Here is a 26,199-nt window from a genome sequence, read left to right as displayed (position 1 = left end):
TTAAAAGTCGTAACAGATACTATTACATTGTTACTGCAATACCGCAACAATTGAAAATATTCTAGTAGTTTCGTGAGCACAATGACGTCAAAGAAAAAGAGAACGCATCTCGTCATTCATAGTTTTCATATTTCACGGGTAAGCGGATCGTATCTGGCAAGAGATGCTGCTTCTATTGTTGCTGTGTGAGTGTCTGTGTGCGTATCGGGTCAATTCGAAAAGCCCAGATTTATCGCACTAACGGTCGAGCCATCACGTTGAAAATCGTCACCCGAGCAAAATTGAAAACAATATCGTGCACAGGCGAGGGAGAGAGAGAGAGAGAAAATGCATATCGCATAAATACAGCGGCGAGAGATGGAAAGCAAACAAATAGCCTGCGGCGGTAACTTCTCGATTTAGCGCGACGACGGCATGGTAGCACGGCAGGAAAGGGACTATATATGTGCAACGTAAATGGAATAGCACGATGCGTTGATTGTGATTTTATGCGGAATCAACGGCTCGATTAATACCATGCTCACGTATAGGCTGCGCGCGCGACTATACAAGGCGCGTAATCACAGCTCATAATTAGTGACATTCGGCATAATTTCGATGGACTGTTCCGATTACACGAGGTGATGTCTCTCTCTTCCTCTCTCTCTCCCTCTTTTTCATCGATAAATTTCCAAGAAATCTTTATGCAATTCCAGCCTTTATTTTCGTTATCGTTAATTAGTTGCCAATTGGCTAAGCGCCACCAAAATTTCATTAGCGAGTCATTGCAAATGATATATCTATAAATACAATAATATGATAATGATTGATAATCGAATAACTTATTTCTGGATCTTTGGACGGTTCGATGACAACGCTCTGAATTATGTTTGCAGTGAAACCTTTAACGGTGACGATACGAAAGACTAATGGCCTCGACACAGGAAGTGAGTCCTTAAAAGCTGGAGAGCGCTATGAGGTAGAATGCGAAACGACGGGTTCGAGGCCGCCCGCTGTAATTACGTGGTACAAAGGCAAGAGAAATCTGAAACACGTCAAGGTAAGAGGAATAGAAGGAGAAAAAAATGATTTAACTGTTGTGATATTTTATTTGTCAGGGATTATAATGAATCTCGCCGAGTGCACTTCTTCGCTCGTTTAGCTCTGTGTCTCCCTTTATCCACCTAAAAAACAATTTCATTAGCTTCTTGTTATCGTTACATTGTTTACTTTGAAGCAGATAAAAAGACGTAAATTTTGAATTTTCATGCTGTGTTTGCTTTGAGACGTTATAAAATTCCCATTTGACAGAAAATAAGCCGAAAGAAAATAAGCGCGCTTGGTAATATTTTACGGTATTCTGAAAAAGAAAAAGTTATTAAATATAATTTATTAATATAGTCCTGAGCTTGGAACTATAAAAAGCTCATGTCTAAATCATACATTAATTAAGCGCAGAATACTTCCCATATTTACCGAGTATCGACTCTCATATATCAATATCTTCGCCTCACCTTTCCTCCATAGGAGTGAAACTTCTGGAAATTTCAAACAGAGCAATTCCAACCGACATAGCCAAACTTTCCAAAGATTCAGCGTTGGCTTAGCACCTGAGACGAAGATTCCGCAGTAGAATCGGAAAATTACGATGGAAGGGGCTAAGCATGTCTCTCCTTCAGGAAATAGATCGAAAAAAGGCGGTTTTACCGATGAAATATTTCACGAAAAAGAGAGAGAGAAAGGGAGAAAGAGAGGCGACGAGAAACTGGGCGTGGGAAAACGAATCTCGAGTTTGAACGACGACAATGCAAAGAAGTTTATGGAAGACTGTGCTGAGATAAAGAGGAGGACTGAGTAAAAGTGTGATCGAGAATCCACATTAATGGGTAATGCCGAGAAGACTCTGTGTCAACCAGATATTTTCATCAAGTTTATACTAATTACAAATCAGGACGGCTAACGGATTCTCGTAGTATACATTTTAACTCGTCCCTTGCTTTCTCCTCTCTCCTCTTTTTCATGCCAGACTTGGAAAATTAAAATATTTTCGATGAATGCGATGTCAATAAACATGTGAATTGTGTATTTTTTAATATTTTGGAAAAGTTATCATTGTTACATCTTTATTAATAGCAGGATTTTTAAATTAAATTTTTTTTTAATTTGTACTTCAAATTTTCGGCACATTATATTTAACTGAATGACTTTGATCGATCATACAATTTATAATGACTGACTATACCATAAAGAACAATTTTAAAAAGCAATTAAAAAACGACGATAACGAAATTGTTAGCTGTAAACATGGCGTGAAAATCATTGGTACGCGTCAGTTCCCCGAGGAGAATATTTGGCATTACGTCCGCATAAACTGGAGCGGTAATGCGATAGTGTTATATGTTGGCAAACGTGTGCTGCACTGTAAATACATAAACTGATGGCCGATACGTGTTTTTTTGATAAAATGTGATTTCCAAAATAAATTCCCTGGTGATATTAAAAGTAATCATATTCGCGCTTTGTCCGTCACCTATGCGGGCTTGTGAAAATTTATCACTGGATATTTTCTTTGCCGAGCAATTTCGAACCACTTTTACGCGCATTAGTCATAATGTACGGCTGCTCGCGCGCAAGAGAGGTCATACACACGCGTTATCGGAATGTTATGCGTTGGAGAGAAATTAATTAAATCAGCCGTCGATTGTAGCATCGAATGCATGAAAATCTAACGTATGTCGGTTATAATTCTCAATAGAAATCCGTTTGCTCCACAGCCATGCGCTAATGTCATTTTGGCCTATAGAGAAGTGAAAATTATTGAATATTTGTTACTTCGTGTGCATTACTATGCCAATGAATAGCGTCTCGTGCAGAATGCCAATTCATTTATCTTTAGAGTTATTATATGGATATCGCATATTACGACGATCTAATTTTCGGGATGAATTAATACAATAACAGCGAAAAGGAAAAAGTATTGATTGTAATGCAATGTGAATGAAATGATCGTTAAAGATTTGTTAAACAACTACTGACCTAGAATATCATGAATATCAAGATACAATTTCCCACTGAATTTTTTCGTATACAGCAGAGCTACAAGAAACGGTCGAGTCGAGCAAGAGGAATAAAAAAATAACGAACACATGGACTTCTGCGCCTAGTCGCACACCCCCTGTTCGATATTGCCGATTAATCTTCTCATTGAGTAAATGCGGCACGTAGCCGAGTGCAATTCGACATTCAGTTCGACGAGACGGAAACTTATTTCCTTTAGACGATGCCAGGAAAAAGATAATTATTCGGAATCTCCGGCGTTGACGCGTCGAAATCGAAATCGTAGTCCTCATGCGCGCGCGGACCCTTTTATCCTAGTCGTTAGAGCGCTCAGGATTTTCATCTTGAGTCAAAAGAAGAAAAAAGCCAAGCGCGCACGAGATAAGGATACGTGCTGGGCTTCAACGATGAAGCGAACCAGCAATGCTACGAGTCTTGGCATGTGCACACACTAGGATTCCTAGAGAAATTGAGAACGAGTTTACTCTATCGCTTTTTTTACATCCCTTCATCCTACCCCTCTGATCTCTTTGCTTGCGTAGCTATTGCTTTTTTGCTTGCAGATGTACCATGATTAACATTGTTGATGAGAATATCAATCTAAATTAACTTATCAAAATTATTGAAGTCGTTAAACTGTTTGTAAATTTTTCTTCTGTATTTGCAGCATCTGTTTCTTTTTACATCCTTACATAGAATAAATTCAAATTCAATTTCACTATAATTTAAATTTTTTGTAGTACTCTACTAATGAGAAAAAGCTTCTTGCATACTCGATACAAACAAAACGATTAATGAACTCATAATGATGTTTTTTAATTAGAGCAACTAATGTAATCAAAACTTTGCGCACAGCTCATTAATTTTACTGACTTGAATAATTAATACACTCATTATACCGATGGAGAAATAACTTGCGTCAAACTAGACTTTGAATTTCTTGTCGCATTGTACATTGATTATTCTACTTAAAAGTGCAGTGGGATCGTTACGACACAGCTTCGTATTAAAAAATACTGCAATTGAGAATTTTGAGAATGCAATTGATCCTTGGAATTGCGTAGATGTTACTTTTTCTTATTTAGGCCTCGCACGTAAACATTCCATACGAAACACTATAATATTTGCATTTATCTCACAAGTAGGGACTTGCCCACTAGCAGTCTTTTGGAGAGGCTCGCACGCAGTAGTAAGAGGTACCTTCGTAATTAAAAATACAGCCGCTCATTTCGACTCGGGCTTTTCACTTAAAGTAACCAGATGCTCTCTTTTGGTCTAACGAAGTATTTTTCAGCGTGGTGGATAGGGCCGACGTCGACGTCGGCGGTAGCCGCGCTAATGAGGGAAAAGTAGCGCTTCCGCGCGGGGAAAAGCGCTGGCGTCGTCGTTCTAATAAGAGCGCGCGCGCGCGTAGTCGTTAAAATTCAAGCAGCGCCGAGCAATTCGAGAACCGCTAATCTTTGCCCTCGCGGCCCATTTATTGAGCGGCGCGCCGCCGACAGATCGCCCATACACGTAATAATTTATTGCCTTTTCGCCACCCGCGTTCCATAGGATGACACTCACCCCCCAACGCCCATTATCAACGGCCAATTAATGGCTCGCATTAATTATTGCAATATTTATTCGAATTCATCGCTGCTTTCGCCAAAAGTGTTTCACGCTGCTCTATTGTTCCTTTATTATTCGGAATTTATTCGATTTTACTCTTGGATTTTTTTTTCTCGCCCCTTTATTCTGCTCGTAAATTATTATCGTTACTAACAGTTATCGAAAGTTTCTTAAGAGAGAAGGAAAAAGCTTTATTTCTTTGTGTCTTTTTGATCATTTGTTCTTATAGAAAGTGTTTTCATTGCTTTTATTTCCATTTCGCGTCTTATTTCTAAAGCCTTTTAGCACAGATTTAATGTGCCGGCTTCGAATGTCCGAATGTCGAGAAGAATTATAAACTTTCGAGCACTTTAGTTTTGAGACTTGACCAAAGAACTAACTTATCTTAATTTCAACTTTGAATAAATTTCACAAATCAACGAACACTGAAAATATTTCATTAAATCCATTGAAAACTAATTATATGCAATTATCGTACTATTTGTGTCGGATTATGGAAAACTTCAGACTAATATTTGATAAAAGATTGTAGTAAAAGTTAACATTGAAAGCATCTTCAAAAATAATCACTTCAAACGCCTTATTCTTGCATGAAAATGAAACTGGTACGTAGTGTAATTATTCGACGAAAGGATTAAAAATTCTTGTCAGACGAAAAAATGAAAAATTTTATGAATGTAAATTTGTGGCGGGATTCGGCCCAGAAATGTTCATTCGAAGTTTAATAAATCTCTTGTCGACGCAACGAATGAAATATTTGCGGGGCGTGGCTGAGCTCCGTTTGGATTCTCAACAGGCCGGATAATAAAATATAACAAGGGCGAAGAGCAACGTGGCGCGTATAGCCGTTGCCGTAGCGAGGACAGATATTAACATAAGCAGATCCTGTAGCCTACGGATCACGTAGAGGTACTTCTAGAACATTACCATCCTGATTATCCTCGGCATCCATCTAGTCCTATTCAAGCGCTGCTCTGTCGAGTACTTCTCTATCTCAGCAGCATAGTTCGCTCTGCTAGCTAGCTCGATGCTTTAGCCAACTACGCGCGATGAGAGGATGTTTCGCATGTATATGCATCACGTTTTTCCTTTGCCTTCTTTTTACCTTCTTTGCACGCTCGCTCTATTTTTCTGTTGGTTTCTTCGTAACGAGCTATCACCAAGATATATTCTATACGTACTAACAATCTACTTCTAGACTTTCCATGCCTTCCTGCACCATCCAAAGGTAATAATATAAATAATTTCCGTTTGGTGTTTAGCTGGATTGCTAGTAGCTTATTCAATTTAACTTTTACTGTCAAATATGACCGGTATTTTCTTGAATTATTTTATCTAGATCTTTGATCAAGTTTTACCTAACCAACACCAAAGAATAAATTTCAATTTAATCTAAAGTAATACGAAAGCCATTATAATTGATTTCTTTCTCCCAACCGTATTAAAAATATCAGGTTGGAATCGCGTATAAATAGAAATAGACTGGAACAAAGCATCGATCGCTGGAATGAAGAAAAAGTTATATGTGCTGAAAGTAATTTCATAAGGCGAAGCGCAAGCGCGCGCGTGCAGGCTGTTTCGAAAAATAGAAAAATTGGCAAGGGCCGTGACTATTTAGGTAGAAACAAAACCCGAAGCAATTTGGCCGTAACACACAATTTTTCCCGGCCTGCCTGTGCCTGTTTCCTCGCTATCTTCTTCAGTGAGCCTTTCGTGAAATTTAATTAACGTATGATGCAATTAAGGCTGTTACACGCAGTCTCGGTTATTTTTCATTCCTCTCTTACGCCGCGCTTTCTTTTTGGTTACCCGGCTAGCACTTTTTACTTTAGCTCGCCTCTTCCTGTCTCTCTCTTTAAATCCCACTCTTTCTCCTACGACAGATAGATACTTTCTCATCTTGGGAACAGCAGCAGCCGGCATTTACGCTCCGTGGCTTCCCTTTATTATTGCTCGAAATTAAGGACATGCTTTGCGATCATATCCGCGAAATAATACCGAAGCCATTGGCTTAGTTTTTAATTTGCCTCTCTCTCTCTCTCTCTCTCTCTCTCTCTCTCTCTCTCTATCTCCCTCTCTCTTCGTCTTATTAAGTCTTTTCTTTTTTCAATGCAACGATATTAAATTTTCATTTATGGCTGTTATATTTTCTGGAAAATTAAAAAATTTAAATTGGGCGTTGCGCGCTTGCTTAGCAGTTCATTAGACAAATCGATCCGATAAATCGTCAGTTTTATGGAAGAATTGGCACGTTAATATCTATGAGTAAAAGATTTTTAATAAAGTCGCTTAGTGATTCGTAAATATTCCTCGTTGCCATATTCGCTGCAAGTATATGAATCTCTGTGACGACCAATGAAGACTTCAATTGATTAATTTATAAGAAGACTTTTATCAAAAAATTCGTATAAAACTTTTATTGAACACAAGTGATACTTTGAAAGTTTGATGCTCAATTTATGATATTAATATTAAAGCCCGACGTGTAATGGAAAAAGTTAGCCAATGAAGCAATCAAGCGTGAGAGCTTTTACAGTGTTATGGAATAGATTAAATATTAATCGCTCGTGAAAGACTTACGCTTCATAGGTTCTTCATATACATAACTGAATTTCAGATGTCATTGCAACAAAATGTTGCAGTCAATAATTATTATACCATTATCAAATTCGTAATCTATACTCGTTAAGAAAATTCAGATTAACGAGTAAAACATAATACATGATACTTTGTATGCAAAATGAAAGTATCGATTAAAGAAAGTTAAATGCGATAAAAATGTATGTATTTATAATTATAATACAATACTCGCGACATATCGATCATAACAATTAGTCGAAAACCCTCATTAAAAGTAAAATCAAAGTACTTGCGTCTATAAAGTTGCACTGCAAAAATAAAAAACGGCCACAATTCCGAATAAAAGAACAGAAAGAACGAAGGAATAAGACGCGAGGGAAAGTGGAAAGAGAGAGCGAGTTGAAGGGTCACAATATAACTGCATAAAAAAGAAATTAGGTGCAAGCAGGTCGGCCGCACAGTCTGGCGAAAAGTACTGTAGAGTGAAAAAAAATGAAAGGTGAGCGGGAGAAACGCGCGGACGGAAGGTGAAGTATTGCGGCGACAGTTGGCGCGGACTACCGGCTCAAAGCGAGAAAGAGAGAGCAATTAGACTTTGAATATGAAATTAAAAACGTCGAGTGCAGCTAGCCTAAGACCTAAAGAGGCAGAGAGCGAGAAAGAGAGATGTCGCTCAGCACCAATCTTTCATAAAGCCTTTCCGCGCTCTCTGCGAAGTAATTTCGTTGGCTCGCATCTCCTCCTTTTCTCTTGATTGTTAATAAAAGCATCACGCGCTTGTTGTTGTATACATCCATTGTTATGCGCTTTGTCAGCCAAGCTGTTTGTATGATTTTATAAGACAATACTGTTAACAATAAGAGTTATTTTAGCGTTTTGTAATGCCGCAAGAGTTGCTCTGTCTTCTTTTCTTTTATTTTAGATGTCTGCTCATTCCTTGATACGCGAGGCACGTGCACTTTACGTCGCATTCTTATCTACCTCATTTGCTTGGATTTAATAAAAGAAAAGAAACAGGTGCGCACACCAATTGTATCAAGTACACAAATTGTTCGACCAAATAGTCCCGACAAACTGCATAGAAAGCATAAGGCGTCCTCAACGGTCAAGTATGAGAATGACCCCTTGCTTCCTTCCGCCTATTTTAGTTGACACGTTCCATGTAATAGAGCAGATTTCAACTGCAGTGGTTTTTATTCTGTCCACTCTTCCCTGACCAGCTAGTTTTTCGAGCCTAATATCCAGGCGCAGAAAATCTGAGAATTTTTCAATCAAAAATGAGTCCAACTAACTAATTAGTAATACAATGAAATGCAGTGGGACGAACGTCATCGTGAACGGCTACCGACGAACACGCGTTAAATTTTTGTTGGAGACTGTGACGGACGGCTGCCGCAATCAGCATGGCAATCATTGGATATCGACAGCAGATGACTGTTGCCCCATCTCCGACGCTAACGGGATGTTCGTAGCCGTCGCACTATGTTTCATATCAACTTAGGGGTGGACAAAATCAAATATCTCGTACTCGAATGAAAATATAAAGCAATGAGTCGGGCGGCATTTTAAAGCTGAAGTAATGCTGATTACTGAAAAATTATCCAATTTTTCGAAAAATTAAAATTTACCCTTGAATTTGGAGGCCAAAGTTGTAAATTTTTGAAAATAAATTTATTTTCTTAGATTTTAGGGATGATAACGTATTTTTTTTAAACGAAGGACATCATCTTATAATCCTTGAAATGAGCAATAAATAAATATAACCTTCTACCATTTTTCCTTCCTAAGATCATCGAGTAAACAGAGGTTAAAAGTCGATTTATGTAAGTGGGGATTTCATAAATTTTAAGGATATAATAGAAATATATACGCTTAATGGCACCCAAGTTGATATCTCATAGTGACTTTGATAGATTTTGTGAAGGATAATACAATATTTTTTGAACTCTATCCATTAATGATGAATGGGCTACAAGATGATGTCCTTCGTTTAAAAAAAAATTCATTATAATCTTCAAAATCGAAAAGAACTATATTTTACCTTTCAAAAACTTAAATCTTGACCTCCAAATTCAAGGGAAAATTTTCATTTTTTGAAAAATTAGATAATTTTCCAATAATCAGCATTTTCTCCAGCTTTAAAACGCCGTCCGGCTCATTTCCCTATCTTCAATCCAACCTAAGATATTTGATTTTGTCCACCTCTAAGTCGATGTGCAACATAGTGCGCCGCATCAAAATCGGCCCAGGGATCGTACATTCCCTATAAAAACTGACACGTTTAAAACTGCTCAAGTTCAGGGGCCTATCGGAAGACTGGGAAACTTTCCGCGATCTGTTCATTAGCCTTATGCACAACAACACCTCACTAGAAGATGCCACCAAGCTCAATTTCTCAAAATGAGCATTTACGGCACGGCTGGTGAGGCTCTACGGAGATTTTGCATAGCTAAGAACGATTACGCGTCAGCTTGGACAGCTCTCTGTCACCGCTTCAACCAGCCGAAGCTTCAGGTTAGGGACCACTTTACTGCGCTTGCAGAACTGAGTTCGTACGAAGAGGAATCGCCTGAGGAATTCTCAAGCTACTGGATGAGCTCAGAAAACTTCGCAACTTGATAACTCAAACGATCCCTGAAGTATTGGAACAATTAATTCGTCTTTCTGGCCAATCGGATCACGGATCTTCCTACGAGAAGAGCCTAGGAGAAAGAACTAAAGTAGAACTGGCCGGTCAAGGATTCTTTGAAGTGCATGAGATCTCGTTGGAACGATTTGCTGATTTTCTTCAGTGAAGATATCACACTCTGCGATTCCTCCTGCCGACTGCAAAAAAGCTTACAACATCAGACACTGCTTACGTTCTGCGGGTTGGAATCGTTGAAGCGGTGATTACTAGTATCATCCGAAGGGCAATATTACAACTGTTTCAGCAGCAATCACACAACGGAAAACTGTCTCTCGAGCGGCACGTACTTAAATTATATTACGTACCCATGACATTCTCATTTACGAGGGTGCTCAATGGATTGGGCATCGTGACGACAAGGAGCCACAACCAGCAAGGCCCCAAGGTGCCACGGATCTAATTTGACACTATACGGACAGAGTAGAGTAACGATCCAGGACTTGCCATCTTCCCCATCGTTATTGTTTTACTCAGCAAAGATAGCGTCTGCAAGAAAAGTGCCAGAGTATTGCTTGACTCATACTCCGAAACCACTCTGATCAATTTGGAATTCGCTCGCAAAATTAGCTGTCGACTTCACTGTACTAACGTTGGAATAGTCATCGTTACCGGATCGGTCATGAATTCAGCCAGATATCAGATCTCTATTAACATCATGGATCCAACTAAGAGATCGCTGATTAAGATAAATGCCTTTATACTGAGAGCCATCGGTACCGTCACTACTTTTGAACCATCAAGGTGGAAATTTGACGAGCTCTGTTCGAGTCTATTGCGTTATTCATCTACGTTCATCAGATCTGCTTTCAGCCAACGTGTTAAGGTAGACGCTATCATAGGTGCTGATGCGTATACCCGCATTATCTGTACGAGTATGGGACACTACGGATATCTGCTGAATCAAAACACCATCTCCAGCCAACACTGATGGGAAGCACCCTGACGATGACGATAGTGATTTTGGTCGCTCAAGGAAGTCCTGGCCAACTGACAAATTTCCGCGGTGGTTCAAGAGTGCGAAGAGTTAGCCCTTATCTCAGTGCAATTAAAAGTACAGAGGAATCCCAAGTTGCAAAAGAATTAATGCTAGTTCGTGGAGGAATACTCCAGACTCGGACATGTGCGTGTTTTACCATTATATCTCTCATCATAGTATCTGAAAAAGCAGTAAACAATAAATGCAAGCTCATAGTATCTGAAAAAGCAGTAAGGACAATAAATGCAAGCTCCAAGTTCAATTCACACGTTCCGTATATTATATGGGAAATTTGTACCAATAAATCAACCTCGTTGTATTCAACTGCAGTGATGTTTATTTTATCTACCCTTTCCTGATCACAATTAATATAACCTGCCATATTGAGTTTTTATTTCTAACGCATGCAGAGACTCTTTAGAGAGACGTAGAAGAAAATATAAAACTGTGATAAATATAAAACTTTATTTATTTTACTCCGTTACGTCTTCCTAACGTCGAGGATGATGTAATAATACTTTTTTCAGTTGACGCACTATAGCTTTCACGTTATCATAATCGAATTTACTCGTGACATGTAGTCGATACATAGATTGCTTAATAGCCGATTTATTTTAAAATCTCCACTGTACCACAAGAACAATAAAATTTAAACTGCTTCTCTGATGTTAGTGTGTCAAGGATTACGTCAGCGAAATTAGCCCGAAGACACATTCGCGAGAATTCAATGAAAAGCAGAGAGTGAACGAATAAGCAAGAGGATGTGCGCGTCGTCTGTTTCACATCACAAGGGCCAATGTTAATGCGCTCCCTCCTACGATTCTATGACGAAAGCCGAAAATGTCATTCATTATATGGTGTTAACGCAACGGGGATGAAAAGCCACTCTCTGAGTAACAAACATGTACCTGCTATTCCCGCGTCGCTGTACATGTATACATGTACACTTATACAGAGGGAACAACTACGTGTCGAATTGGAGCGCGCCATACATGTGCGTATGAGTTCCGTAATAAGATATCCCAGTTGGTAACTAGGACTTTCGATCGAGTGCGAATATACACACATGTCTGTTTGCTACGCTTCACACTCTCTCTCCCACGCATACTCCATCTCTATTCCTCTCTGTCTGTCTGTCTGTCTGTCTCTTTCTCTCTCTCTCTCTCTCTCTCTCTCTCCCTCTCTCTCTCTCTCTCTCTCTGTCACATACTCGCTGCGCATCAGCATCAACAGCCCTTGTATTTGGATCCACCACCGTCTGCGTTTACACGGCGCAATGTACGCACGACACAAAGTTGCTCGCAAGCAAGAGTTGGTGGCTTTTTTATCCTGTTGATCTGCAATCAGAACTAAAATGAAGTATTGTTTATTAAGCTACGGTATGTTCTAGCTTCTAATACTAAATCTGGATTTATTGAAAAGATAATAGCTATATAACTTTCTAAAATTAACTTTTAATTATTTTTATTCTACATAAAGTGATATTAAAGGATCCTGCACGGGAATACCAGGAAATAATGATGTGGAATGAATAAAAAGTCGTTTAAGAACTGGCAGAAATATATTTTTTGAGATACTTTGAATGAAAGTTCTCTTGTGTATGTTATAGAAGTCTAGAATTTGCGTAAGTGGCACTTGAAGACTATGAAATAATGATCAACCATGAAATAAATCTAGCTTTACTGATTTTCATATAAAGAAGAAACAGATTATGATAACAGTCGTCAATATAAACAGCAAACCAAGAATACTTAAAATTAATCGAAAAACTACTGTTACCGATAGGATAAAGAAGTTTGCGATTTACCGACAGGCTAATATAAGTTTTGATTTTTCGAAGAGCGAGCAATTGTTCTTTAGTCATAGTGATGAATTGTTTTTGTAGTCATAGCGATGAAATTGTTACCTTTTTTTTTTTTTTCTGGACAAACGACACACGAGCTTGCGCTCGCCCCCTTTTTTTTTTTTTCTCTTGACTTTTTTTTTTTTTCGCGTCGAGAGCGGTCGCTTGTGACTTTTGCTCTAATAAACGCTTAAAAATAAAACGAAAACTGTCTGAAGTTTTATTCCTTTTAAGAATTAAAAAAGCTTTGTCGAAAACATTTTGGTGCCGAAACCCGGGAATAAAGAAAGTTTCCGAGTTTTCTTTTTTTTTAATTCTTGCATTTTCATTGTAAAAAAAAAAAAAAGTGTCAGTGAAGAATGGCCGGTCGAGGAGGTCAGGTGCAGGAGGTCGCTTATGACGACGATGCTCATCGTCAAGTTGACAGTGGCGTTGTCATGGCGGCTGCACCGGGAGTTGCTCGAGCTGCTGGCGCTCGGGGCCGGGCTCGTGTCCGAGGCGCTGAACATCTTCCTGCTCGTGGCCGGGAGGCGGCGCCTCGACGAGTTGTCGGCGGTCTTCCTGCTGCAACTCGAGGCCGAGTTCGGGTCCGGGCCGCCGCTTCGAGAGCGGCTCCAAGGCGTGACGCAGGTCCGGGGCGGCGTGCTGCCGGCGAGAGCGGCGCGACTCTTCCTGCTATCGTTGCCCGAGGTCGGGCCGTTGCTGGTCGCCGAGCCGCCGCCGCCGCCGTCCCTGCGCGGGCTGCTGCTGCTGCTCGTGGCCGGGCCGCCGCGCTCGCGCCTGCTGCCGCCGCCCGAGGTCGGGCCGTTGCTGTTCGGCGGGGCGTCGATGCTGCGCCGGCTCCCGCCGTCACCGCTCGTGAACGGGTTGACGCTGGTCGCCGGGCCGCTGCCGCCGTCCCTGCGCGGGCTGCTGCTGCTGCTCGTGGCCGGGCCGCCGCGCTCGCGCCTGCTGCCGCCGCCCGAGGTCGGGCCATTGCTGTTCGGCGGGGCGTCGGTGCTGCGCCGGCTCCCGCCGTCGCCGCCCGTGAGCGGGCTGGCGCTGCTCGCCGGGCCGCCGCCGCTCGTGTGCGAGCTGTTGCTGCGCTCGCCAACGCTCGTCGTCGAGCTGTACAACGTCGAGTCGTCGATGCAGCGCCCATCAACGCGTCTGACTACGACTTCGTACCACAAGCTGACAACGGCGACGAGAACCTCGACCCCAACTACGCTCTCAATGAACCTTTCGACGTATCCATGGAAGAGGACTTCAACAACGATGAAGACGCGAACTTTAGAGACGTAAATAATTATGACAATCGATTCCATAGTACGACTAGCGATATTCCCGATAGGGTTAGGTTGAATCAGAACCATTCTAGTGATCCATTAAATAGATTAGCTGATATTTTGGAAAATTCAATTATGTCGCGCAATTCCATAGCGAGCAATGAAAGCTCAACATTTTTGAGTAGAATGTCTTCTGCAAAATCGTTGCCCGTTTTCAAGGGTGATCCACTCGAATGGTTGCGATTCAAAAATGCTTTTGAGACTTCAACTGCGACGGGAAATTATAACGAAGAAGACAATGTTCTTCGTATCGCGGATGCCTTAAAAGATAAAGCTTTTGAAGCAGTAAAATCTTTGTTTATGTCCTGCAAAGATACGAAATTGATAATGCAAACATTAGAAATGCGATTCGGGAATTCGAAGTTGATTCTTGATAAATTGTGTGATGACATTCGAAAATTACCAAACTTGAACGTAGATGAGTCGCGAATGATTGAGTTTGCGACCATTTTGAGAAACACCATTTCGGCAATAAAAGGGTTGAATGGTTGGCAAGGTTACTTGCAAAATCCTGAAATTATTGACAACATAATTAGAAAATTGCCCGATTCAATTGTAACAATTTACGCGCATCTTGATTCAACAAACTGTGAAAACAAAACTGATTTGGAAAAATTGTCTGATTTTATTTTCGAAGAGACAAATAAGAGAATCAAAAAGAATTTAATTATTTTGAAAACGGCATCTGCTCAAAACAAACGCCCGCATAACAACGATCGGGACAATTCGAGAAATATTTTGTTGATCGATACTAATAATAAAACTGATGAAAACGATGATGATCAACAACCGCAAGCAAAGAAACGAAAAACTGAGAAATCATGTCTTCTTTGTAATCGTAGAAATCATTTGATTAAGGATTGTCGCGATTTTGCGAAAGAAAAATTGAATGTGCGTTGGAAATTTGCTAGGAGCGAACGTTTGTGTTTCGTATGTCTTGAAAAGGGTCATTCGCGTGAAAATTGTCAATCCAAAATCACTTGTGCTCGTTGTAAACGAAATCATCACACCTTATTACATTTCACTCCAAAAGATGAACTTTCAAAGTCCGTTGAAGCTCAAAAGACTGCTCAAATTGATAGTGAGGAAAATTTGAAACAAAATCAATTTCCAAGCAATTCTTTCAACGCTGATTCATGACTAGCTTCGTGCTCTTTATTAAAAACTATTCGGGTTGAACTCTCAGTAAACGAAAAATCAGCGTTAATCTACGCTTTGATTGACGATGGCGCAACAATTTCCATTATAGATGCTTCTGTAATAAAACGTTTATCAGCTCCTAAATTCAAAACGAATATTTATATCAAAGGTATAGCAGGTGAAAAAGCAGTTTTAAAGTCAAATTATAAAACAAATTTGCATGTCAAAATTGAATCAGATCTTTTCGCAGTAAATAATTTATTAGTTGTCAATGAAATTCCACTGTCGAGACAAGTTATTGTTAAAGAATTAGCTGATTTTTGCAAACAGCGAACTGACGTTTACGTGGAGCCATTCAATGAAACTCCTCTCATGTTAATCGGTCAAGACAATTGTCGTCTTATTCTTACACGAGAAGTTCGCACGATTATGAAAGACGATTTAGTTGTTTCGCGCTGTTTATTAGGCTGGTCCATCCACGGTCATTTTAACTCTTCTATCAAAACATTATCAATAAATTTGTGTAACACAGGGGTTGTGAAAAGACCGTCGAAACCACATAATGACAAAGAGCTTAATGAATTAGTATTTAATTATTTCAATCTCGATGCTATCGGAATTATTCAGTTTAAATGTGTTGATCCGGGTATTGCTCGTGCAATTAAAATTCTAGATTCAACTAGCAATTACGTGAACGATTCATGGGAAGTAGGTTTACTTTGGAAATCCGAAAAACGTAATTTCCCAGACGGAAAAGCTCAAGCATTGTCTCGATTATTATCTCTTGAAAGAAAGTTAGATCGCGATAAAGAATATGCTGGTTTATATTATAAAGAAATGGAAAGATTGTTTGAGTGTGGGTTTGCTGAAAAGGTCATTGAAGAATCGAGTGACAATCGAATTTATTATTTGCCTCATTTCGGAGTTCGCAATGTAAATAAGCCCGGTAGAGTTCGTTTAGTTTTCGATGCGGCTTCGAAATCCGAATCTGTCAGTTTCAATGACCTTTTATTACCTGGCCCGGACTATTTAAAATCTTTACCAGGAATTTTAATGCGGTTTCGTCAATACAAAATTGCAGTCAAATCGGACATAAAAGACATGTTTATGAAAATCAAAATTATTGATTCGGATCGCGACGCGCAGAGATTTTTATGGAGAGGTTCGGATCGTACAAATGAGCCGACAATTTGTAGAATGCGAGTATTATTATTCGGAGCCAAATCGTCACCTAGCACAGCTTTGTATATTAAAAATAAGAATGCGATGACTTTTCAATCTCAATTTCCTATAGCTTCACAAAAATTAATTGAAAATTGTTACATGGACGATTATTTAGATAGCTTTGAGTCTAGTCAAGAAGCGAATGACATAGTAAAACAAGTGATCAAAATCAATGAAAAGTCAGACTTTAAAATGCACAGTTGGTCAAGTAATTGTCGTTTGGCTCTTGTTGATATTCATTCGTCAGCTCAATCAAAAGAGATTATAAATAGTTTAAACCTGGATGAGAGTGTAGAAAAGGTGTTAGGTTTGAAATGGCTTAATAGCTCAGACTGTTTAACCTTTAATTTTAACAGCAAGAAAATTTCACCTGAAATTTTGCAAGGAGTTCAAAGTCCGACTAAGAGACAGTTTCTAGGTATCATTATGTCTATTTATGACCCTTTAGGATTTTTGTTACCTTTTTTGATTCAATCAAGATTTTTAATGCAGAAAATATGGAAAAGTAAAATACATTGGGACGATTTGATTTCGAATGACGAATTTATCGTGTGGAAAAAATGGCTTCTCGAGTTAAAAAATATTGAGTCAGTTAAAATTAATCGTTGTTATCAGTTGCGAGACTTTCAAAAAAAAGATGCCGAGCTACACGTATTTTGCGATGCAAGCTCAAATGCTTGCGCAGCTGTCTGTTACTGGCGCTTTCATATAGGCGAGGAAAGGTTTCACGTAGCTTTTGTGATGGCGAAAAGTCGTGCTATAGCTCTTAGCGACAAAAGTACGATTCCTAGATTAGAATTACAAGCCGCCCTGATTGGAGTGAGATTAGCTGAATTTGTCGTACGCGAACATGATTTTTTTGTTAAAAAGCGATACTTTTGGTCAGATTCTACAACTGTTTTGAGTTGGATTCGAAAGAATCCATTAGAATTCAAAAGTTTTGTCGCGAATCGTGTTGGTGAAATTCGTAAGAAAACAAATCCGGATGAGTGGCATTGGGTAAGCTCAAGTCAAAATGCAGCTGACGACGGTACGCGTTTTAGGCCGGAGGCTTTGCAAAATAAAAGCCGCTGGTTATCAGGTCCACCCTTTCTATTTGATTCGGAAATTGACTTAAACAATAAATTAGATTTGAGTATCACCGAAAAGACAGTCGAGACGGAAAAAGAATTTATTACTAGAGAAGAATTTATTTTATTGACTAATCATTTCTCTCCATTAATTGATTTTAATCGATTCTCGACGTTTTTACGTTTGACGCTCACTTTAGCAAAAGCTCTTGAGATTCTTGATATTTGGATGAAAAGAAATATAAACTTATTCGAAACTCGGACTGAACGTTTTGAAAGAGCAAAGACATTAGTGTTGATTCAAAGTCAAGTTATTTCCTTTCAGGCTGAAATTGCCTCGTTAAAATATTCGGGTACGGTTCGTAAAAATAGTAAAATTACAAATTTATCTCCTTACGTCGATGAAAATGGTTTACTGCGATCGGACAGTAGAATCCAAAATAAAATCAATCAGGAGTTTCGAAAAGATCCGATAATACTCGATGGCGATGAAAGACTTTCGAGATTAATCATTCAACATTATCACGAAGAATTTTTTCACATGCATCACGAAGCGGTTATCAATGAAATTCGTCAGCTGTATTTCATTATTGGTTTACGTCGCGTTTTTAGAAGTATCGTTGCGCATTGTCCGACGTGTCGACAATTAAGAGCAAAACCATATCAACCACGAATGTGTGCTCTACCCGATGCTAGGCTGGCTTATCGAATGAGGCCTTTCAGTCATTGCGGTCTCGATTACTTTGGACCTATTTGGGTAAAAATAGGACGAAGAAAAGAGAAACGGTGGGGAGCGATATTTACCTGCATGACGGTTCGGGCAATACACATCGAATTGGTCGATAATTTGAGCGCGGATTCTGCGATCATGGCTTTACGTAGATTTTCGGCATTGAGAGGTTTCCCGGTGTATATTTATTCTGATAATGGAACATGTTTCGTTGGAGCTAATAGAGAATTGTTAGAGGCGATCGAATCAATTGACTATGCAAAATTGTTTCAATTTACGTCAAAAAATAATATAGTTTGGAAGTTTAATCCACCTACAGCCTCCAACATGGGAGGGGCGTGGGAGAGACTTATCAGGTCGGTGAAGTGTGCGTTAGCGGCTACTATTAGACATAGGCATCCAAAAGAAGAAACCTTACGTACCATTTTAGCGGAAATTGAACATAGTGTAAATTCTAGGCCATTAACGCACGTTTCAGCCGACCCTCATGATTTGGAAGCTCTCACCCCAAATCATTTCCTGATTGGATCCTCTTCAGGACAATTATGTTTACCACGATATACTTATAAAAATTTAGACTTAAAGAAAGAATGGAAAAAAGCTCAAATGTACGCGGATGAATTCTGGAATCGATGGTTACGCGAATATCTTCCAACATTACATTCTAGAAAGAAATGGCAAAAGGACCAACCTCAATTAAAAATAAACGATTTAGTTATAATTACCGATGAAAATGTACCAAGAAACTGTTGGAAAAAGGGAATTGTAATTCGTGTTTTACCAGGCGCCGATAATAGAGTAAGAGTTGTTGAACTAAGAACGGAAAACGGAGTGTTAACAAGACCTAGTAATAAATTAGTTAAGTACGCATGAATAGATCATGCGGGATCACTTGTCTGAGAATTGACTGTAAAACCTCACTCAAAAAGAGAAAGGTATTCTTTGAATTTGTGTCAAGGCCGCGTCGCGAAAGAATTGCTTTCGTGGGCGCAGAATCTTTGCCAATGAATTTTGATTCAGTAAAAGGCAAAGCTACGGGGTAGTTAAGCGCAGAGGCTTGTCTACGGACGGTTGGCTGGACAAATTCGGGTTTAATTTTCTTGAGAGTTGGTAAGAGTAATAGATATGAAATAAGACGCAATTGTAAATTATATAATTTGTTTTATTTATGATTGATGTTTACTATTAAAGTTTAAGAATACAAAATATAAAATTTTGTAGGTGGGGAGGATGTTACCGATAGGATAAAGAAGTTTGCGATTTACCGACAGGCTAATATAAGTTTTGATTTTTCGAAGAGCGAGCAATTGTTCTTTAGTCATAGTGATGAATTGTTTTTGTAGTCATAGCGATGAAATTGTTACCTTTTTTTTTTTTTCTGGACAAACGACACACGAGCTTGCGCTCGCCCCCTTTTTTTTTTTTTCTCTTGACTTTTTTTTTTTTTCGCGTCGAGAGCGGTCGCTTGTGACTTTTGCTCTAATAAACGCTTAAAAATAAAACGAAAACTGTCTGAAGTTTTATTCCTTTTAAGAATTAAAAAAGCTTTGTCGAAAACAACTACGTTAACAGAAATCTGCCACAATAACATCATTAACTCTAGGTCAAGAGTAAATTTTAGGCTATTGAATGACTATAACATCACAAATTTCTTATAACATTGTGACGTTAAAGATTTTTAACTTTTCGAGATAGTTTTTCAGTGTTTTTACTTAATTTTATAACGTTATAAATCTACTTTTATTAAGTCTACTTTTATTAGGTTATTACAATTAACCATTGACCTAAAACCTACGCGACTTGTTATCCATTATCCACTACATAGTTGCGATAAATTATAGTAAATAAAATTACAAAAATACTATACTGCTTAGAATATTGAAAATTTTCAACTCATCATTTTGTTATCTTCAGTTGACTAAGACCAAGTTTGACTGAATAATTTTTAGTCTGTATTTTGTACGGTATCCTACTTATTTATGCAAAATTTCATTTAATAGGGTATAAAATGCCAAATAAAATCTCTTTTTGACCGTTTAGATTACTAGTAACGCAGTTAAAATCGAACAAAATGTGTTGAGATTCATGCGACCCAAGAGACGTGAAGGATAAAGTCTGAAAATCCTATAAAATTCATACATTTTCTACTTCCTTCAATTGAGATTTACCTAGATCAACGACTCCCCATCAGCGTTGGCCTATCCATGGCATGAACATCGATATTTGAAGTGCGATTATTTTAAAAGTATGCAGCTTTCGGTACATTCATCTTCTAGGACGATAAAAAAAGTTTCGAAAGAGTCCAGCCGCGCGTGCGGAGTTGGTGCACTTTTATGCTCTCGTGAAAGAGTTCTAGCAACTACTTACTTCTCATGCAAACTGCTCGCGAGTACTTTCATGGTCCGAGGAATTCGAGAGCCAACGCGAGGCTTGCACATGTTGGTCAAAAAGAAGAAAAAACTAAAGAAAAAAAAAAGAATCGCTCGCAGTTTTGCTTAAATTTCGAATCTTTATGGTAATTTCAAAGCTTCGCTCGTTTCACCAATTTTCGTTTGGCTAGTGATCTCTTTTTCTTTCCAAGCAGCTTTCGACCGATAAGCTGAAAAGACATATCCCCAGATTCGATCTACTTTCAGATGCTCATTGACAATTTCATTTTCCTCGGATTCTTACGCAATCTTACAAATGCAGACAACGACATAGCTATCACAAGCTAAGATTACCCAAACTGATGAAGTCATGATGCGCTGAGCATACTCTTGAAGAACAATATTATTTTGATAAATTTTACCTGGAGGATTGACCGCTCCAACAAATATTCAATTTACGTTATATGTACATAAAAATTTCTTAACTTTAATAATATTTCTACCAATCTTGCAGTCAAATTGTTTTATGACGAAGTTGTGTATTTAATCAAGATAATGTATCCCTTAAAAATCTCTTGTGTACAATTTTTGATTGAATTACAAAATTTTGTTAAAAAATAATAATAAATAAATTTTGTTATAAAATAAGAAAAACATAAAGAAGCTCTATATTCTAACCTAAATAGCTTTGGCCACAGAAGTGATTCATTTTAATCCAAATATTTATTTTATTGAAAAGTACTTGCGTAATTAGAATTATCCAATGGTTGATTAACTTATGTCAATTGTACATGATGTAAGTAAAAATTTGGCGTTGATTTTGCAGGAGGAGAAGGCTACGCTCAACACGGAGAATCGCACGATCAGTAGGGTAGAGTTCGTGCCGGGCACAGACGACGACGGAAAATCGGTGACTTGTAGGGCGGAAAATCCAAACGTGACCGGACTCTTTCTGGAGACCTCCTGGCGGATCGACGTAGTGTGTGAGTAATTTCGCATTCTCTCCTGACTTTCTTCTAGCAAGCTTCTTCATCTCCCTCTTCCCCTTCACCTTCTAAAGAGAGACGACGTTCTCATCGTTTTTTTATGGTCGCCGCACGTACGAGTCGCTCGCGATTGGCTGTCGATCCTTATTTCTCATAAAAACCGGAGTAAAGGATCCCTCGTAAAAGAGACGCGTAGTCGCCTTCGCGCCTATGCCCGACTCAAATTTACCTTGGGATTGAACCGAAGAAATCCGTATTGGTGATAGGTCTCCAACAATTCCCGCTTCGCACGTATCTTTTCCCTGCGATTTTTCCACTGTCGGAAAAAACACTTTCGGTTGGAATTTGCAAAACTGTACATAATTTCAAGTGGCTATTATAAAAATTAAGAATGTTTGAACCGATAACTCAATGAATATTCATAGAATACCTATCGCAACAATTTATCGTTATTGAAATTCATAAATAAATTTCATTCATTTCATAAATATTCACTTTTTCTTTAGTCCTTATCCGGGTGATTAAAAGCAAAAAAAAGAACAATTAGCTCGTAGCAAATTGGTTTATCGATCGGTAACAGTCCCATAAACTCCATCAAATAAAAATCTGTAAAAAATTTTTATATCTTTATGAAATGTAACATTTATGAATAAATTGTTGATTTATTTTATTTATCTCAGCGGAGCCACGAGCGCGTAAAGGATCAATGCAACGAACTTAGTCTGAAGACTCATTTACGATAAGCCAGTGAAAAGTAGAAAACGAACGAACGAACGAGAGTTATTTTATTTATTTATAAATAAATTACTTGTTCTCAGATCAAAATGCGAATCTCTGATTGAAACTTTTAAAAAGTAAACAGATTCAAAATCAAAACAATTTCTAAATAAATAGTGGTAAGATAATAAAGTGTAACATTTATAATATATAGAATGAAATTTAAACAACTTATGTTATTTACATCGGTAGAAAAATGCGTTCGTAGGCCACGCCAATTTACTCAATACGTCACTTCTTTTAACTATCCCTTTTCCATATTCCTTTTTTTTTTCGGCTGCAGCACACGTATCCATCGATTGGCAGTCGATTATTACGTGCATGCGCAACTCATTGATGCCGCTGACAGATTCGACCCACCTCACTCACTTTTTTCTTCACTCTTTTCTGCTCGCCGGCAGGAGCAAGCGCCGAACTGCAAAAAACAAATAAAAGAGGCCGAAAAGCATTGTCCTCGCGGAAGGGCGTTTATTGATCGGAGAAATTTATCACGAAACTACATTCATCCGACCTCATAAAGTTTATGTTTGGCGTGTGTGGGCGCCCGTGGAAAGTTATGGCTCCCAAGCGATAGGCAGCCGCTTGCTTTTCGTATACATATCTAGTGCGCGTATGTATGAATGTATGACCGCGCAAGCGAGCGAACGAGTGAGCGGAATGACTTCGATTTGGCGCCTGCTTTTGGTGTGATACCTTTCGACGGTAACACTACTAGCCCTTCCCATCCTTTCTATAATAAGATCCATTGTAAACCTATATGAAATATTCCATGAATCAAGAGAGAGTTGCTACTCGCTTGTGGTTAATTACACCAAGAGTAGGTAGTCGATAACTATTGTCTTAGATTCAATGTTGCATTATTCTAACAAGTTTTCTATTAATAAAATATAAGGCATTTTTAACAAGCTAAAACACGCAAACATGCAAATTTCTTATACGAACAAATGTCAGTTTCAATCATTACAGATAGCGAGACCTGTAATGATTGAAACTGACGTTTGTTTGTATAAGGAATTTGTATGGGTGTGTGTTTTATCTTGTTAAAAATGCTTTGTATTTTATTAATAAAAAACTTGTTAGAATAACGCAACATTCAATTGCATTGTTTGTAAACAAAAATTTATTGCTTAGATTCTGAACGCGAAGCAAAATTCAAAGCAAAATACAAAATCCACCATCATTGATTGTATAAGATATTTGGTACACAGTCCCGACGCCGAAATGAAAGATTTAGTAAAAATATAAAGTACATACTTCTTTTTAATACGCCAAGAAAGGAAAATATTCCATCTTGTTTACTTTAAAACATAAAGAAATGAAGAGCAACGAAAAAAGAAAAAAGTGAGGCGAGTAAAGTCCTAGGAAAGCAAAACGAAGGAAAGTTCGTAAAGTAACGGATAAATCGGAAACAAGGTAAAGAGAAATAGAAGAATTGAGAGTGTCTGACACACTGAATAAACTTTTTGAAGGAGATAACGAAAGCAAAGTGGAAGGCGCATCCATTGTGTGTTATAAAAAACAGCGTTACGTAGGTAGAATATAAAAATAAAAAAAATGATGTTACGTTACTTATCCAATTATAGCAACTATCGTCTAAGGTCCTCGAAATTTTAGCCGCTTATGTAGGCCCATGTACTCTCATTCCCCGTTTCTAACGTAGTCAAGCTACATCAGTTTTTCGATGAATGATGCGCAAGAAACCGTGAGAAGAAGTACTGGAAATAAATTATAAAATTATATCGAAGAATAGCATAGTATACAAAACTGTGTAGTTTTTTTTCTTTCCAAAATTTTTTTTAATACAGCTTTTGTTTCAAAAATTTAAATAACTTGAATTCATTTTTTGACGATTGTTTAATCAATCCTTCAACAATTATTTTATACAAGATGTAGGAATATTCAAATACTAAGAAATTTAATTGAAAACATTCGAACAAATGACAAAAGAAATACTTTAAAAGCACGGAATAGGCTGTAAGAAATTGCTTTGTATTGAGCGAGCTTGATATTATGAAAATTCCTGCTTCAGAATTTAATTGAAAAGTTTGGCTTCCTTTGAAAACTGCTCGGTTAAAAATTAAGAGGGATTACAAAAAAACTTCTACAAGAATGTTAACTTCTGAAAAATTAGGTCACCATAGCAATGACGCTGCAATATATTACTTTCCTGAAATTTAAATGAAGAATACTATGAAAAAGGATACCCTTTTTATAAGTGTATATATTTATAACTTAAGAATAATTATAATCAATGTCTTAATAAAAATATGACTATTATTTCAGATGCCCCCATTGTGTCATTGCGCCTTGGATCGACGTTAAATGCTGGAGACATCAAGGAAGGGGATGACGTCTACTTTGAATGTCAGATAAAGTCAAATCCACCGTGGTCGAAGCTCACTTGGATCCACAATGTAGGTTTATCTTCCATTTAAGTAAATAAGCATGTAATTTATGTAGGTTATTGAGGAGTAAATGGCGTAATTACTTGGCGAGATATTTCCTTATTAAAGTCATTACTAATATTGATTTTCGATTGACGAAACATAAATACACACATATAACAGCTCAAATTTGCTACGCTTAACAATCAGATGAGGTTGTAAAATTTTGCTTATATCCTGAGAAAAAAGCTCAAGTATGGATCTTTCCAAAGTATAACACGAGAATAGTGAATATATATATATACCTGCAGTTTGAACGGCACTATGGTTTAAGCGCGTGCAATCTCACACAGCTTCGAGATTAAGGCTTGATTAGCGAAGGTAATACCCCGTCAGCCAAGAACTTGGTGGATCCTTTATTTACATAATATATGGAGGGAGGCGTCAGAGCGATATGTCGGAAGAACAAAAAAAGTCTGCGCTCACAAAGGAACGATTAAACCGCTTCTTCTCTTTCTATCTCCCGCAGGCTAAAGATCTTGTACGCGCTTAAAATACAATCGCCCGCAAGGGATGGTAAATATCCAGAACGCTAAGGCTTCCTTTTATTCTTATTATTGCCAAGTATTTATCAATTCTCTCCCTCCCTCCCTCTCTCTCTCTCTCTCTTTCTCTCCAATTTCTTATGATCGCGAAATAGTCTTTAGAGCGAGCGGTCATGTTTTGCAAATTACTCTATGAATTTTGTAGAGGTTTCTTTAGAGAGCAATCATTATTCAGCAGCAAGCTTTGGAAAGACCGTTTGCTTAATGTACCAATTGATTTTATAGTGATAAAGCGCCAAAAAGCGTACAAGATTTGATATTTCAAATGTCCTATAAGGTATTTTAATCCACAACCAGCTTCATGAGTCAACAGATAAAAATGAAGCAGTTAGATCTGATATTATTTTCAAGTGCCAGTTATATAAAGATGATATAGACACAGCAAAGAAAAAACTGCTTAGTACGCAAAGGTAAATTGGCGAAACAAGAAAACGAAGGTAAATACAAAATACTTTAGAAGAAGGAACAAAAAATAGATCATGATGAAACTACATTTCAATACAAGCCCTTTCTCTCTCTTTGTATCTCTCTTTGTTTCTCTCTCCTTCTCTTTGTCTGGTCTGCAACGCTCTTTAACGTCTCAACTGCTAGCTGAGAGAGGGAGAGAGAGAGAGAGAGAGAGAGAGCGAGAGAGGAAAGGAGAGAGACAGTACTCGACCGGCAAAGTAATGACTGTTCAGCGTAACTCCGGCCTTTCTATTCATCCGGGGAGCAACGCATCCATCTTTATTTTACTTTTCTCTTTCTTAGCACGCGCCGTATATGAGGAAGTAGCTCTCTTACGCTTTGTGGATTTCTTTCTCGACGCTTTTCTCCTTCTTTCATATCTTCAGCGGTATATCTTGGTCGGC

At 38.3% G+C, this 26,199-nt stretch overlaps 1 protein-coding gene across 1 annotated transcript in view; it reads left to right on the top strand.

The window, feature by feature from the left end:
* LOC131670369 (B-cell receptor CD22-like) overlaps positions 1–26,199 on the top strand; it is a gene marked incomplete at its 3' end in the record, with an annotated part of 212,117 nt that overhangs the window by 167,421 nt on the left and 18,497 nt on the right. Inside the window, exons 7-9 of the mRNA XM_058945909.1 lie at positions 876–1,039; positions 21,423–21,579; positions 24,643–24,773. Of these exons, the coding sequence (XP_058801892.1) occupies positions 876–1,039; positions 21,423–21,579; positions 24,643–24,773 (452 nt within the window). The remainder of the gene's footprint in view (positions 1–875; positions 1,040–21,422; positions 21,580–24,642; positions 24,774–26,199) is intronic.

The sequence above is a fragment of the Phymastichus coffea genome, unplaced genomic scaffold, assembly GCF_024137745.1.
Source record: "Phymastichus coffea isolate CEN01 unplaced genomic scaffold, Cenicafe_Pcof_1.1 PCOF00109, whole genome shotgun sequence".
In the NCBI taxonomy this organism is placed as follows: Eukaryota; Metazoa; Arthropoda; class Insecta; order Hymenoptera; family Eulophidae; genus Phymastichus; species Phymastichus coffea.
The sequence above is the reverse complement of the archived record's forward strand: the minus strand, read 5'-3'. Positions and strand labels throughout refer to the sequence as shown.